Source organism: Antennarius striatus, chromosome 8 (assembly GCF_040054535.1).
Source record: "Antennarius striatus isolate MH-2024 chromosome 8, ASM4005453v1, whole genome shotgun sequence".
Lineage (NCBI taxonomy): Eukaryota > Metazoa > Chordata > Actinopteri > Lophiiformes > Antennariidae > Antennarius > Antennarius striatus.
This window is the reverse complement of record NC_090783.1, coordinates 6,569,890-6,587,393: the sequence shown is the minus strand read 5'-3', so window position 1 is coordinate 6,587,393 and position 17,504 is coordinate 6,569,890. Positions and strand designations below refer to the sequence as shown.

At 42.0% G+C, this 17,504-nt stretch overlaps 1 protein-coding gene across 1 annotated transcript; it reads left to right on the top strand.

The window, feature by feature from the left end:
* The first annotated feature begins 637 nt into the window (after window positions 1–637).
* Window positions 638–17,367, top strand: arhgef38 (Rho guanine nucleotide exchange factor (GEF) 38). Its single transcript, XM_068321503.1, has 14 exons — window positions 638–1,036; window positions 5,093–5,277; window positions 5,416–5,533; window positions 5,619–5,766; window positions 5,869–5,886; window positions 5,994–6,193; window positions 6,350–6,483; window positions 7,297–7,401; window positions 7,506–7,625; window positions 8,393–8,767; window positions 8,857–8,991; window positions 9,291–9,492; window positions 10,628–10,905; window positions 16,819–17,367. Exons 1-14 carry the CDS (start codon window positions 820–822, stop codon window positions 16,999–17,001), a joined length of 2,418 nt encoding a protein of 805 aa, XP_068177604.1. The 5' UTR covers window positions 638–819; the 3' UTR covers window positions 17,002–17,367.
* Window positions 17,368–17,504: the final 137 nt, after the last annotated feature.

Below are 17,504 nucleotides of genomic sequence, written 5' to 3'. Positions count from 1 at the left end.
GAAGATAAACTATCAGGATACAAGCATTAAAAACTTGTAATATGAGCACAGGTAAAGGGAAGCCACACCTGGAATGACATCATCATGTTATATGCATAAAAAAGTAAACCCCCTGTCTACATTGTTAACTCCAATGTTTGCATTTGACTATACAAAGTTCACTTAGCCAGGTAATACTGCTGATGTGACATCATGTTTGAACAGAATTGAACTGGTTGTACATATATGCATAATGCATGTACATTAATACTCAAGAAGAAGGCAAAGTGCTTAAATTTGATACCACAAAAGAACAAAACATGGAGAAAGTCACCCTATGCCCTGCAGAGCCTGGACTTAAGTTTTAACCTTTGTCAAGGGCACTGCTCAGAGGATTGACTGCAGAACCTGGAAGGAAGACACTCAAATACAAACGGAACAAAAAAGTTTGAATAAAAAGGCAGCAGGGCCTCCGCCAACATTCAATGAGAGAAAACTCTTCCGTTTGGATCCAGGTAGAGTCAGTAGTGAGATGCACTTTCTCTCTCTGCATCTGAGGAGAAGTGCAAGCATCACACAGCGATGTGGAGGTGTGGCCACATAGCTCTCATGACAGGTAGAAGTGGGGAGGAGCTGGATTACCTGAGCAGAGCTGGTATAGGAGAACACAGTGGACATTACACCTGTTGCACTTCCCAGGTTCTCTCTCTCCCTCTCTCTGTTTCTCTCTCTCTTTCTCTCTGTCTCTCTATATTTCTCTCTCCCTTTTCCTGTCTCACTCTCCTTCTGTTCTTTACCCTGGACTTGCCTTGAAACACCAAGGGAGCTGACGGGTCCACCATGGATCCCAATGAGGCCTGCGGGAGTGAGAAGGAGAAAGAAAGGGAAAAGGAGAAAGTGATAAAGCGGAGGAACCGACCTGTGTTCTTGCGTTACTTAGAGAGGAGAAGAACGGACACTATTGTGACTGACGACATGGCCAAAAGTGACATCAACCTGGGCACGCTGGTGAGGAGGAGTCAATCTGACAAGACGGAGTACAGCGCAAAACTTAAAGGTATACCAGCTAATCATCTCCCAAGGGGTCAAAACTGTGGCAACAATCTTAACACGTCAGCTAAAGTCTTTCAACTCTTTCATTTTCAAACTCATTGATAGCAAACCATCAAATAGAAACATATAGACACGTGTTGGCTCCTATGGATGGACTGTAAGAACAGCATTTGTGGCTAGTGGACAACATTTCAACACATGTGAAGCGTACACCTAATGGCTCTGAATACGAGGCACCTGCTGTGTTACTATGCGTTGAGCAGGAGATACTCCCACAGGGATGTAGCCACATATGCAAACTGAGCTCCAAACTCAGCACAGAGGAGTGGCTTCATAGGTGTTCCAGACCATCTCGTAAACAAGACTCTCATGCCAGCGAGGAGTGTCGAGGGATTGTTAGATTATTATTAATTTTACTTGATCTAAAGAGTTTCAGGAGGCGTCGGGCATTCCGCTCTACGGTTTGCTTTACATTGAATGGCATATTAAGGAGCAATTAATAATTGGCTGGTAAAGTGAATGAGAGACTAAAAAAGCCAGCTTTGAGCAATACACAGATGGGTATTTTTCTGTCTCCTCACTGTAAATGCTTACGTAGGCTTTCTTCAGACATACATGCAATTCAAAAGAACTGGCTCCGCCTGTCCACTGAGTGTATGCAGTCAGGGACTGGGAATGCCGCACTTCAGGAAAAATGACTGACATCACCCTGTCACCAAGAGATTGCTTATAAAGATAAGCCAATGTATGAATGGATGGGTGTTCTTTCATGTGAGCAATAATTGTGGTATGCATAGATAATGAAGAGAACCTTGTCTTAAACAGCAGAGAATAACCTACCACTTAACTGGCGTTGCACTGATAAGATAAACGTAACACACACACACACACACACACACACACACACACACACAGAAAGAGAAAGAGAGAGAGAGAGAGAGAGAGAGAGAGAGAGAGAGAGAGAGAGAGAGAGAGAGAGAGTTTACCTTATCATCAGCTGCTTTGTTTACTTGAAATAGAGGCACTCTCTACTCCTGTTGTACTTTCTGTTTTCTTGGCTAGCCTGCATTATGTCAGCCAGGGTTGTCAGGGTGTAAAAAAAAAAACAATAGACTGTTTTCAGTAAACTAATCTTCCACCCTGACTTCAGCCTCACATCTGACAGGCAGCATTACATATTCACTTTGGTATTACCATTGCAAATATTGACAGAACGATGACTTCACAGAAAGAGGAAACATGTGAGTCGCTGCTCGACAGTCGCTAGTCATCTGCTTGTCAGACTGGTTGGTCAAGCTTCAGAACCATGGTGATGTGACATCAGTGTCTCTAATTATTTACTGTCTCTAAATAAACTATAATAGTCCAGGTGATGATGTGCCTAGGACAAAAGATAAATGAGGGAACAGTAATGGACTTTATCTAAGTTTTAAACAACAAATCACGTACAGTGAAAGTTAGCAGAATGCAGGTTGAAACATCATTTGTGGACCGATCTCTTCCTGTGCTTCAATGCACAGGCTCTTTTTGATTGGCTGAAGCAATCTGTAGTGTTTGTTTTTTAAACAAGACACAATGAATGGTAGCATTCTGAATAAGATAAAGGTGTAAAATGTACCTTTAACATCCTTACAGACATTTAAGAGACTTTCTTATCGATGTAACACATATTCTCGGTGATAACTCATTGTATACTTTGCCACGTAGTCTTTTTCTTGATGGCGACATATGATATAGCGTGCCTTGTATTCTCTTTTGGGCCCATCTAGTGGATCACTTTCAATGGGCCGAGCAGTGAAAAGCCCAGTATCCGCTTTCATGGGAACTTCTGCGCCGGCGACCATTCTTCGCCATACATAATGCTGGCTGAAGGCTCAGTTATCACAGGTTGATATTCTTTGCGGAGTCTTAATGGGACATGATATATTTTGTTTCCTCTGAAGTGAGAGAGGAATCTTTCCTGGGTTAGAAGGAGATGTATTTCACACATATTTCAATGTCATATTTCTTATTGATACATTGTACATTACCATCTTATGAAAAAAAAGATAAAATATAAAACATCAGTCAAGTCCCGATGATATACCCTCTCACACAGGAGGAAGTGATATAATACACTTCCTGATACCGTTGACACATTAATGCTTTACACGATGAGAGTTTTTCTGATTCATTTGGAATCAAAAATGTTATACAGTATTTCAATGAAATTCTATATTTACATGATTTTTTTGGCCACACTCCATTTTTGTCATCAGTTCATAGGAAGGTTGTGATTTTCCCTTCCTGTGGCATGAAACCAATATAACATTTTTCAAATGATGCACCAACTGTTGAAAAAGGAAAACTCACTGAGATAGTGTTGAGATGTATATAAATGTATATATTGTATATAAATAGCTATCAGATTTGTTAATCAGCATTTGGTATTTTTATGATACATAAATAAATTTATCAAGACAAAAGATGTGTAGATAGACAGACAGACAGAGAGACAGATAGATATAGGATAGATAGATAGATAGATAGATAGATAGATAGATAGATAGATAGATAGATAGATTATTTGATACTTTATTAATCCCACAGAGAAATTTTTAAATTCAATTTAATGATTGATTTATTTATATCTTTGACTGTTATGCAGCATGAACTAGGCAAAGTTGTCAAAAATCTTAACTAACCTGATCAAAATGAAAGTAATGTAGAACAAAATAGTGAATTTCTTCCTAAATTAATTCATGTTTATATTAATATACAGGAAAATGACAAGTGTGTTATTGTATTTGAATCTCGGAGCGTATCGTCCTCTATTTATATGTGAGTGTGTGTGTTTATAGTCCTGTACGCACCTTTGTGAATTTGCGTCAGTGTGTGTGTGTGTGTGTGTGTGTGTGTGTGTGTGTGTGTGTGTGTGTGTGTGTGTGTGTGTGTGTGTGTGTGTGTGTGTGTGTGTGTGTGTGTGTGTGTCTCTGTGTCTGTGTGTGTCCTTGCATACATAATAGTGTATTTATCATTGTCGGCCACCACCCCTTTCCTCCATAAACACACACACACACACACACACACACACACACACACACACACACACACACACACACACACACACACACACACACACACACACACACACACACACACACACACACACACACACACACACACACACACTCTGTCTGACTAGATGGAATGCCTGAGCATGCCCTAGCATTACATCAACAGCACGATTACTTCTGAAACCTGACACGAGCCTTGCAGGTTTCTGCCTCTCCCCAAACCCCACCCCTCACCCCCATCAACACTCTCTCTCTTCAACCGCAGAAGGAAGTGGTGTGTAGTGTCGATTAGGAAGCAAGGAAGCATCCCTCTTCCCTGAACTGACCCGTCATGCAAAGCACAGAGCAGCGACAGACTGATTAGGCAGCAGAGCATTAGAAAAAAAAAGCCAGCCTGACTGGCATGTCAAGTGAGGCGCCTGAGTCAAAATAATTAGATGACTGTGAAATATGGTGATCTAAATGGCTGCTAGGGCTTCAAGTGTATATAGGAAATGTCATGTAGAGTTTTCCTAGCATGCACAGTGTGTTTACCAGCCTCCTCCAATATGTGCCACAGATGGTTCGGAACACAGATTAAGACACAGGAAACATAAGAATAGAGCTAAATGTTTACTGGTGCACTCGTCACTCGTGTCATTATTTGTCTTCTGTGTCCTCCTGTGACTCATGACATAGTCACGAGTTCTCTCAGGGTTGAAAGCCAAGTACAGAATTGTTTGTCTCCTCTCCCTAGATAGATAGATAGATAGATAGATAGATAGATAGATAGATAGATAGATAGATAGATAGATAGATAGATAGATAGATAGATAGATAGATAGATAGATAGATAGATAGATAGATGGATGGATAGATAGATAGATAGATAGATAGATAGATAGATAGATAGATAGGTAGAGAGGTAGATAGATACTGTAGATTAGATTAGATAGATTAGATTAGATGGATTAGATAGTTTACCTGTCTTATTTGATTATTTTTTTATATGGTTTTTTTCTCAGAGAAAATGACACCACATGACCTTTCCGCTCCCCCCTCGCCAGCCCTGGACCCAGAAGAGGTGCGTTTGAGGAAGATGAAGCGTAGGGCAAAAGTCATTCAGGAGCTTGTGCAGACTGAAAAGGTCTACCTAACAGACCTGGAGTTGTGCATCAGAGAGGTGGTCCAGCCTCTGCGAAATCTCCAGGTAGATATTTGTCCTTATCCCCAAACAAAAACCTGACCTTCTCTGTTTCTAACAGTTGCCTAAACCAATTTAGACATTGATGTCTTTTACACCGAAGATGTTAAAAAATACATTCACAGCATTTTTCTTTGTGTTCAGGCTGTGGATATAGACAGGCTGTTCACCAACATGGAGACGGTGTGTGAGGTGTCTGTAGAACTGCTTCACAGACTACATGAGGCCATTGCTGACCCTGATCCAGAGGCCGTTGTTATTGGTAACTACAATTTGACATCTCAGCCCTTCAACACTCTGGGTAATATCCAATAAACATTCTAAAATGGCATTTATTTTACTTGTAGGAGAGGTGTTCATTCAGGCAAAGGCAGCTTTAGAAGATGTATATAAGATTTACTGTTACCATCATGATGATGCCAACATTTCACTCAAATCCTATGAGAAGGAGGAGGAGATAAAGAAACATTTCTCCACATGCTTATTAGCTCTAAAGTAAGTAATTTTCTTCCTCAATTGTTGTGAACGTCTCTGACATTCTAAATGTTATTTACAGTCATTCTGTTTTTGACCCTATCCTTCCCTTTGCAATTGCAGGAAACTCTATGATCAAGAGTAAGTTCTCTTTAAAGCGTTCTAGTACTGCATTAAATATTTTACTACTGTGTTGAATTAGTTCATGTTGATCATTGTTTTTGGTGTGATATAATTAATTTGTACAGAGGAAAACCCAGCTTGCTGGATATGGGTTCACTACTCATCAAACCAGTCCAGAGGATCATGAGATACCCACTCTTACTCGGAGAGCTTTGGCAGGCCACACCGGACGACCACCCTGACTATCTACCACTGCAGGAGGCGTACACTGCTACCAAGATCATCAACGTTAACATCAATGAATTCAAGAGACGCAAGGATATAGGTGAGATTACATTTACGTGGCCATATGCATTGATTGTCACATTTATGATTTTGAACCAGTAAGCACAAATAATGTTTGAAATGATCTACTGTCTGAGATGCATCCAGTCAAACATAGTTGCTTCAATCTTGGTTTCTTAATCCTGTTTATTCTCAGTTATGAAGTATAAAAGGTTGGAGGATGAAGGAACACTGAGGGGGAAACTGCACAAATTCAACATCCACTCTATCCGGAAGAAAGGTGACAGATTTGCAGGATACCTCAAGATCCTCACTGGAGTTGAATCACAGGTGAAAGACAACAACAAAAATGTGAATTAACAACAACAACAATACGATTCTGAGGTTATTGACTAACTGCAATAACCCGTAGTGGAACTTAGAGGACCCCATACTGTCATGGACCTCCAACAGTCTGCCTAAATTCCATGATTCCATGAAGTCTGGATTCACAGCTGCCAACTGAAGTAAAGTAAAAAAATTAAATAAAAAACAACCCAAAAAAACAATCCTTGTTGCTTTATTTTGATCTTTACCAAAATTAAAAATGGGTCCATTGTTTTCTGTTGTAATGCTGCCACCAAATTCAATATACAGTACGTAAGTCTGTTGAGGAGATTTAGAATAAATCTGCCTCAAACCGACTAACAAACAAAGACACATTAACCTCCACGGCAGACATTAAAAAAAGGGGTAAAACTGGTGAAACTTGTGGGTTTCATGTACATAAAAAAAGGGTAAAACTGGTGAAACTTGTGGGTTACATGTTTCATGTAAGTGTTTAAAAAAGACCAGACCTTTGTGGTAGACATATGTATTTCCTTGAGTTGTGTACTTAAATTATCCCGAAGTGTTGAATGGTCAAACTTAGTGAATTTCATAATTATATTTAAGGATATATGAATTTCATTTGTTCACTATTGCTTCTGCAAGAGAGTCAGAGGCAAAGACAGGAAGCTCATTTGTAATATTTCTGCCTTATCATTGTCCCAATGATCCTTTTTGTCATGAACCTACATGATTGATAGTCAATTTGCAGTTGATATTGTGTCAAGTAAACAATGGAGTAGTGCAAATGCATTATTAGCATAATTTTATCTGTAGGTGAGAGATGAGGCATTCGATAGAGAAGAGAAGCTGTTCAGGAGTCTGGAGAAAGCTGTGAGGATGCTGGTCAAGAATCTTCAATGTTACCTCCAGCACACTCAGGTTGGTTTATGTTAACGTTTCATGAGACAAAATGTGTCTTTTGTTAATTAAAATATTCTAACAAATTTCCTTGTTTTGTCTCTTTTGATGTATCAATGCTGCAGGACATAGTGTCGGTAGCTGTTCACGGTGTCCAGGACATGGAAAACATCATCAAGGAACCAAACAAAAATGGTGCAAAAACCTCTTTGCACATCAATGGGAATGACCCCTACAAGCAGTGTGTAAGTCTGACTCTTTTTTATGCTTCTCTATAAAAATATTGTTATTTTGTTCAAGGTATAATTCACGTAACCATCCAGTTCATCGCCTCATACCTTTCTTCCCCAAATTTCCAGTATGTCTCTCTGTCCTTGCTGTTCCTACACAACCTCTCATTACCTTCAGGTCATTTCTTAATTTACGCAGAGATACTTACATTTATTTTCTCCCTTCATGGCCACAACATTCCAGCTGAAATCTTTGACCAAATCTGTCATTTTCCAATTTCTTATCCTATCATCACACTATTAGCAGTTCTGAGCTAAATATACATTTGATTCAGATGCTTTATGAAGTATGAGCTTGACTGTTGCAAGCTTTTCAAAATTAGTCCATTAACACATTACTTCCACAATGTCGTAACATTGTAACCGAATCATTTTCACCAGTGAAACAGTTCTATTTATTGCATTCAGGGTTGTGTTACGTCTTCCATATTTTGCTGTAAGTTAAATATCATTCTCAAGTCACTACTGCTTTATCTGCATGCAAATCAGGCTACCTCGATCTTTTAAGGTGCGATTTATTAAATCTCTGACAATGGTTCCAAATCAGAAACAATACTGCATATTAGAAGCAAGACCATGAATAGACAATACAGTATTTGAAAAGACAGAGAAATAAGATAAAAGGTAGCTCTTTACACTTGCAGAATTCATAGCAGAGAAAACTTTGGTGATGTCTAGAATCTTAATTCATCCTTTACCATCTCAATGGTTTCTTCATTCAGAGAGCCGGCATAGAGCGCTTGGTCCTCGCCCCCCTCTCCTCCCTGCAAGGCATGTTCACGGCTCCACAGAAGCTCATCCAGAAGCGTTACGACAAATTGCTGGATTATTGTTGCCGCCTGGAGCGCTCTTCCTCTTTTTCCTCTTCATCCTCATCATCCACCACCGGTTCAACGTCTTCCCTGGTGTCCGAAGAGCCACCCGGTCTGGCCAGGAGGGACTACGAGGCTCTCAATGCCTTACTAGTGGAGGAGTTGCAGATGTTCAACATGGCCACCTATACTATCCTGACCAACTCTGTGGTGTGCCTAGTGACCCTGCTCAAGAGGCAGATGGATAAAATACTACTTCACTCCCCATCCATACACCAGCTACCAGTGAGAATCCCACACATGATCCCGCCACACATTTGAAAATGTATTCCTAATCTTTCTAATATGTAAACTGATGTGTGGCACATTTTCAGGCTCCATTGTCTAACATTGCTGAGGTACAGAACAGCGTCATGGAGGAGCTAAACAATCTGACTTTTGTCAAAGATAATGCCCAGAAATTGATGGAACGAAAAGTCAGCTTTGAGAGACGAGAAAAGAAAATCGCGGTAAGAAGTTGGGGGGGGGGGTAAATAAAATGCACATTATAGCCTGAGATGTGTGTGATTTACAATCCTGGGTAGTAGTCTAAGTATCTGCAAACTTAGGTTTAATAAAATTCTCAGACATTTCTCTGAGCATTTCCAATTGTTTTCAAAAACCCCACGTTGTTTCCTGAGCTTATAACCTTTCTCTGTGCCTTGAATATCCTCCTGCAAAGACAACCAATGACATGTCAACATGCAACGACCACCAGACCCTCTTTAAATGATGAAATAATCATGCTTTGCGCTCTGCTGTCCAACAGATGCCGGAAGTGCATCATCAAACCGAAGAACAGCGTGCCTGGCTGCTGGCGGAACATCCACTGAACCGTTTATACCAGCTAAAAAGGAAGTGCAACGGCTGCCAGGAGCAGGACCTCAGCCTGCTGGAGGGGGAGCTGGTGGCCCTGCTGGAGGACACTGACCCATTAGGCAGCAGCAGCCGCTGGCTGGTTCACACTGGAGGCAAGTGTTTAAAGCATGTGTGTCTCTGCAAGGGCTTCATTGTGCATTCTGTTAGCAGCAAACACAAGGTGATTTAAATTATCGCTTCAGATCATCAGAGGGTGTGGTCGAAATGTAGGTCGTCTCTCATACACACCCTGCTGTGAACACACCACATGCATTTAGACGATGGTACATGCCAAACTTTACTTTCTAATACTGACAAATCAGCTCAAAAGATGCAGTCCAATGATGTCACGGTTGCCGCCTCTTGAGATAGTTGCCTCGATTCCTGGGCCATCTCCATCTTTCCATCTCCCCTCTTCCTCTCACAGGGACACCTGAGATCGCAGAGTCTTGTCAATGCAGTGTACAAAGAATGCTCCCTATGCGCATACAGAAACATGGAGCGAGAGAGATGCCGCCACTCGTCTCTGTTGTCTGCAATAACAAATGTCTTTTTCATGGTTTCTGGGAAAACGAACGTGTGTGTATTACTTGGTGCAAAGTGCATTATTCACAGCATTGTCATTTCCTGAGGGATTAAGGGAATTTCCAGGAAGTTGCTGTTCATTCTTCAACTCAAATCAACATTATGAATATTCTAACCTCATATTTACACATTCTTAAGTCTCTGTACATGGATTTAAAATATAGGCCCGAGCTTTCGCTTCCAGCAAAAGAATTAAACATAATATCTTAAATATATATTTATTCAGAAAGTATAACGTCTTTTTTACTGAGTGTGAGAAATTTAAAGGATAGCTCTTTTGTTCCATTTTGAAATTTCGTCTATGCCAAAATACGATGTTCATTACTTTTGATTACAGTTCCTTGATTCTTAACTTTAAATCGTCATGGTTTATTTTGAATAATCCATAGTCATCTCGGACAGTTCTGATGGAAATGATTTCTACTCGGGAATAAGTAATTTGTATAAAATGACAGCATTTAACTAGATAACTGATAACTAAATATCGCAATGATTTTTTTCTTAGCAGGAATATATTTAAAAAGAGTCAATTTAAAAAAAATCATCTGCAAGGACAGATAAGGGAACAGAAATGTGAGATGATATTTTGTCCTTCTATCACCCCTTTAAAATGGATTTTGCAGACAGGCATCCGGACAAACTGTCCCTTTATGTCACATTCAGGTACACAAGGCTATGTCTACTCCACATTCCTGAAGCCCTACAATCCTCTGAGGGACTCCCAGCGGCTGGGCCAGATGGTCAAAGAGCAGAGACAGCAGCAGCCTCTTGTCATGGCGGATGAGGACTTCGATGACCTCAGTTTGTTTGTGTCGGGCAGCAGCAGCCTGCGCAGCTTCAACCTCAATAGCAGCGACAGCAGCACTACCCTCTCTGGACCACAGGAAGAGCAAATGTCCCCAGAAGACCTGGAGGTCATGCTGGACACCGAGGCTCAGCAGGTGTGTCTTTCAGAACCCCTCTGGTACCATATGACTTGTTTTTTACATTTAAAAAAAATTTAAAAAAATAAATATATATATATATAAATATATATATATATATATATATATATATATATATATATATATATTTATATATATATATATATATATATATAAAGTTGTCATTTTAAGATGCTACTGAGAAGATTAAGAAATGTCTTGTGTAGCTCAGGTTTCCTTCAATTTGAGGACAGCCAGAGAAGATCAATTAATGTTATTTGCAAAATCGAGTTGCAGTTACACTTTATATAATGTTTGTAATCTTACACACTTCAGAGAGATGAATTAATCAGTATATAGATAAAATAAGGTCCAAACAATCCATTCACCACATTGACCTCATCATTACAACAGAACATCCAACCAAGAGGCCCCACCTGTATAATGTGAGGGTTGTTAATGGCCAGTGTAAGTGATGTGTGCAGTTGTGCGGACTGGATAAGCAGGCCACTAACCATCGTTGTTAGAGTACAGAACAACGATAGCTTCATCATGTCTCTGTCTGTCAAGCTGTGAAATTAGATATGGTGAATAACAACTCGTGATGACAGCGAAATCAAGTCAGCTGGGCTGGGCTTTGTCATCCACACAGTCATGTCTTTATGTGGCACGATGAATCGAGAAGCGTCTGACCTTCATCGTGACATGTGCCACTCAGGAGATCTAATTAAACTGTTAGACAAGCAGGGCAGTAGTTTGTAACCAATGGAGGCAGCTGCTGCTGAAACCCTTTAGAAGTCTGATAAAGACTGCCCCCTAATGGATGACAGATGAAGGTACACCTGAATGTTATTTTGTGACGTCAGAGTAACATATTCAATGTTGTGGAAAAATTTAAAAACAAAAGCTTTCTTGGCAGGGGAACCACTCCAATCCTCTATTTATGTAATTATTACTCAACTTGTGACAAAATGTAGGCATAAAATCCATAAAATCGTGCAGTAGTTTAATTTAGGATGTTCCTTTGTTAATCCCTCAGTGGAGAAATTCTTTATTTCAATATATTTTCACACACACACACACACACACACACACACACACACACACACACACACACACACACACACACACACACACACACACACACACACACACACACACACACACACACACACACACACACACACACACCCCCGCCCACCCTCTGGTCCACAATTTTACAAGTGTCTGTTTAACCCATTTTAACCAAACCATTTTTGTAATGACTTTAAGAACTTTTACATAAAATGGGAATACAAACATGTTGGAACTTCCAAAACTCTTTTATATCAAGTAAGAAAAGAAATACAGGCTGTCCTCAAATTAGGACACTGGGTTGATATGTATACATTCCGGCCAAATAAAAGAATATTTCCATTTTCAGAAGACAATAAATATAAACGGTAAAAAATGACAAATGAACAAAAAACACTTAATTTAACATGTTCCATATCATTCCTTAGAATGATATGGAACAATGAATCATTCCTTAGAATGATATGGAACAAAACATTCAACACCTAAGATTTTAATATAAGTTTTACAATATGTTCTTTGGTTGAGGGACATTTCCTATTGACTTAGATTCTTGCCGCCAAAGCTGTACATTCTTTTTGTTTGTACTGTGTCATGAGGGTGAGGGACCAGACAAAGGACTGCTCGAAGACCCAAAATGATGATTAAAAACATTGGAACACGTTTTCCCTTGCCCGGATGTGGGTCACCAGGCCCCCCCTCTGGAGCAAGGCCTGGAGGTGGAGCTCGAAGGCGAGCGCCTGGTGGCCGGGCCTGCACCCATGGGGCCCGGTCAGGCGCAGCCCGAAAGGACAATGTGGGTCTCTCTTCCCATGGGCTCACCACCTGTAGGAGGGGCTGGGAGTTTTGCTGGGGGACTTCAATGCTCACGTGGGCAATGACAGTGAGACCTGGAAGGGTGTGATTGGGAGGAACGGCCCCCCCAATCAGAACCCGAGTGGTGTTCAGTTATTGGACTTCTGTGCTTGTCACGGACTGTCCATAATGAACACCATGTTCAGACATAAGGGTGTCGATATGTGCACTTGGCACCAGGACACCCTAGGCCGCAGTTGGATGATCGACTTTGTGGTCGTGTCATCGGACTTGCGGCCGCATGTCTTGGACACTCGGGTGAAGAGAGGGGCGGAGCTGTCAACCGATCACCACCTGGTGGTGTGTTGGCTCCGATGGTGGGGGAAGATGCCGGTCCGACCTGGCAGACCCAAACGTATTGTGGCGGAACGCCTGGCGGAATCCCCTGTCAGAAGGAGTTTCAACTCCTACCTCTGGCAGAACTTCACTCACGTTCCGGGGGAGGCGGGGCACATTGAGTCTGAGTGGACCATATTCCGCGCCTCCATTGTCGAGGCGGCCGACCGCAGCTGCGGCCGTAAGGTGGTCGGTGCCTGTCGTGGCGGCAACGCCAGAACCCGTTGGTGGACATCAGTGGTAAGGGATGCCGTCAAGCTGAAGAAGGAGTCTTATCAGGCCTTTTTGGCCTGTGGGACTCCTGAAGCAGCTGATGGGTACTGGCTGGCCAAGCGGAATGCAGCTTTGGTGGTTGCTGAGGCAAAAACTTGGGCATGGGAGGAGTTCGGTGAGGCCTTGGAGGATGACTTCCAGACGGCTCCGAAGAAATTCTGGTCCACCATCAGGCGTCTCAGGAAGGGGAAGCAGTGCAGCATCCACACTGTATATAGTGGGGATGGGGCACTGCTGACCTCAACTCGGGACGTTGTGACTCGGTGGGGAGAATACTTCGAAGACCTCCTCAATCCCGCAGACACACCTTCCCATGAGGAAGGAGAGTCTGGGTTCTCTGAGGTGGGCTCTCCTATCTCTGGGGTTGAGGTCACCGAGGTAGTTAAAAAGCTCCTCGGTGGCAGGGCCCCGGGGGTGGATGAGATCCGCGCGGAGTTCCTAAAGGCTCTGGATGTTGTGGGGCTGTCCTGGTTGACACGCCTCTGCAACATCGCGTGGACATCGGGGACAGTGCCTCTGGATTGGCAGACTGGGGTGGTGGTCCCCCTTTTTAAGAAGGGGGACAGGAGGGTGTGCTCCAACTACAGGGGGATCACACTCCTCAGCCTCCCTGGCAAGGTCCATTCAGGGGTTCAGGAGAGGAGGGTCCATCGGGAAGTCGAATCTCGGATTCAGGAGGAGCAGTGGGGTTTTTGTCCTGGCCGTGGAACAGTGGACCAGCTCTACACCCTCCGCAGGGTCCTTGAGGGGGTATGGGAGTTCGCCCAGCCAATCTACATGTGTTTTGTGGACTTGGAGAAGGCGTTCGACCGTGTTCCTCGGGGGGTTCTGTGGGGGGTGCTTTGGGAGTATAGGGTACCAGACCCCTTGATAAGGGCTTTTCGGTCCCTGTAGAGTTTGGTTCGCATTGCCGGCAGTAAGTCGGATTCATTTCCAGTGAGGGTTGGACTCCGCCAAGGCTGCCCTTTGTCACCAATTCTGTTCATAACTTTTATGGACAGAATTTCTAGGCGCAGCCAAGGCGTTGAGGGTGTCCGGTTTGGTGGCCTCAGTATTGCGTCTCTGCTTTTTGCAGATGACATGCAGCTGTTGGCTTCATCAAGCCGTGATCTCCAACTCTCACTGGAGCGGTTCGCAGCCGAGTGTGAAGCGGTTGGGATGAGAATCAGCACCTCCAAATCTGAGACCATGGTCCTCAGTCGGAAAAGGGTGAATTTGCCCTCTCCAGGTTGGGGATGAGATCCTGCCCCAAGTGGAGGAGTTCAAGTATCTCGGGGTCTCGTTCACGAGTGAGGGTACAATGGAACGGGAGATCGACAGGCGGATCGGTGCAGCGTCTGCAGTGATGCGGACTCTGTATCGGTCCATCATGGTGAAGAAGGAGCTGAGCCGAAAGGCAAAGCTCTCGATTTACCGGTCGATCTACATTCCTGCCCTCACCTATGGTCACGAGCTGTGGGTCGTGATGGAAAGAACGAGATCCCGGATACAAGCGGCCGAAATGAGTTTCCTCCGCAGGGTGTCCGGGCTCTTGCTTGGAGATGGGGTGAGAAGTTCGGTCATCCGGGAGGGCCTCAGAGTGGAGCCGCTACTCCTCCGCATCGAGAGGAGCCAGATGAGGTGGCTCGGGCATCTGGTCAGGATGCCTCCTGGACGCCTCCCTGGTGAGGTGTTCCGGACACGTCCTACAGGGAGGAGGCCCCGGGGACAACCCAGGACACGCTGGAGAGACTATGTCTCCCGGCTGGCCTGGGAACGCCTTGGGATTCTCCCGGAGGAGCTGGACGAAATGGCTAGGGAGAGGGAAGTCTGGGCTTCCCTGCTTAAGCTGCTGCCCCCGCGACCCGACCCCAGATAAGCGGAAGAGAATGGATGGATGGATGGACTGTGTCATGATTTGTACTAATTGTAACACATTTGTTGTCCACCCATTTCACAATGGGAATTTCTTCATTGTGATCAAAACTGTAATCACATGTTCCTATCGGTTCATTTTTCATTGCATTTAATTCCTTCAATGGGTACTTGCTGATCCTGTTTTCCCTCATTGCTTCCATGGCATTGAATCCCAAAGTCCACAAATGACTATATTATCAAAGTATACATTATAAGACAATGGGTTATCTACAACTGAGAGCATATTCAGCACCACCTTAGAACCGAGCAACAAATTGCTGTTTTCTTCATTAGCAGACCCTTTGCCAATACAGATCAAAATTGTAGCAGTGTCCTGACACCACACACAATACCCAAAATGTATTAAAAAAAGTTTACATAGAAATGGAATTGGTTTGACCCGGATGAATTGCTTGACAGTGTTATGTCCATAATAGCACACAATCATTTCGTCAACTGACAAATTCTCCTCAAACACTCCAAATTTTTGGAAGGATTCTTGAAGCATAATAATCAGTGGCCTTATTTTATTTGTAATATTATTTATTATAATAAATATTTATAACTTAAAATATATTTCTATCGGAGTAAACTAAATGACTAAAAAATGGATATACCAACTATGGTGATAAAAAATGTAAACACATATCTTCACTAATTCATGGAGTGGCTTAGATATTCATACAGTAATTCCTAACTGGTACACTTTGATCTTACCTTGCAATGTCTTCTGTACATAAAAAAAAAAAACTCTGCCCACCAAAAGCTCCAGTCAATGAATGCTCAGCATCACGTACAGCTCTCACGTATGTTAGTCACTTTACAAGTTTCAAACTTGTTACATTCAAGCTTTTTCCCGCTTTGCAGTGCAAAACTTGTTTAGAACAATATATGAACATTATTTCATATTAGATGTATGAAACTCCTTATGGTTTGAGCTTGTTTCTTCCAATTGAGGCACCGCTTCTTCTGATGCATATCACTTATGTAATGCCCAGTGTCCTCATTTGAGTACCGCAAAGTTTATGCCATTCTATAGCCTATAATTGCAAGCCTATTTCAAATATAAGAAAGAAAGCAAATAAATAAGCCCTTCTGGACACTAGTCACTGAATAGCAGCATACGCAGATCAAAATTAAAGAAAATATTGGTAATCATCTTCATCGATCTCCAGAAGTGGATTTTTGTCAAATTTCCATGGAGTCATTCTTGTGCTTTATATTATATAAATGAGAATTTTGCATCATATATTGATGAATCAATATGTTATTACCCTCACTTCATAATGTTGTTCTATAACCAATTCTTGTCGTTATTTTCATAGTTCTTTGCTGTCCTCAAATGAGGACGGTGGATTAAAATGGGTTAAGACCAACCTGCTGATAATCTGAACAGATTCTTCTTTTAGTTTAGTAAAACAAAGCCTGTAAACTTACTGTTAACTTTTTCAAATGATTTTTTCAATTTTTTTTTCTAATTTGCATCTCTTTCCACAGTTTTATGCTGTGTATGCATTTCAAGCTCGTTGCAACCAGGAGCTGACGCTGCAGGAGTACCAGCATGTCCGTATAATCCAGTTCTGTGACCTGGGAGGCAATAAAGATTGGTGGTTGGCCGAGTCCAACGGACAGAGGGGATACGTCCCTGCCAACTACCTCGGCAGGATGTCTTACGCATAAGTAGGAAGAAGCCTTCCATTTATGCAGTTATCAGAAAACCAAAAAAAAATCAACCTGTGGCATTTGAAACAAATGTACTTTTTAATGCTGTACCCGTCAGTGATTCATTTTATTTTGTGCAAGTTAAAACTGAAGTAGGCATCAGTAGATGTTATCAGACATCTCACACCAAAAGTGTTGATTGATGAATAGAAGTAACAGTAGAGGCACTGTGCTGAGCACTTTTCGTACTTCAGTGTTGTATATTGATAATGAAGTGATTTACTTATGAAGTTAAATTTAAATGTGAAATGATTTTCAGATTTTTATGTGAAATGGTGACTAAATGAAGTAAATATTTTATGTGGATGTGCAATGAAAAGAATCTATTCCATCATTTATATATTTAAATGTCATGAATAAACATGATTGCTTCTCCAGTGGTCCTGCCTCATCAATGATTTACATTCAAGAACAAAACATGATGTAACATCAAAGCTACTGCCATTTTTTTAGGAAAGGAT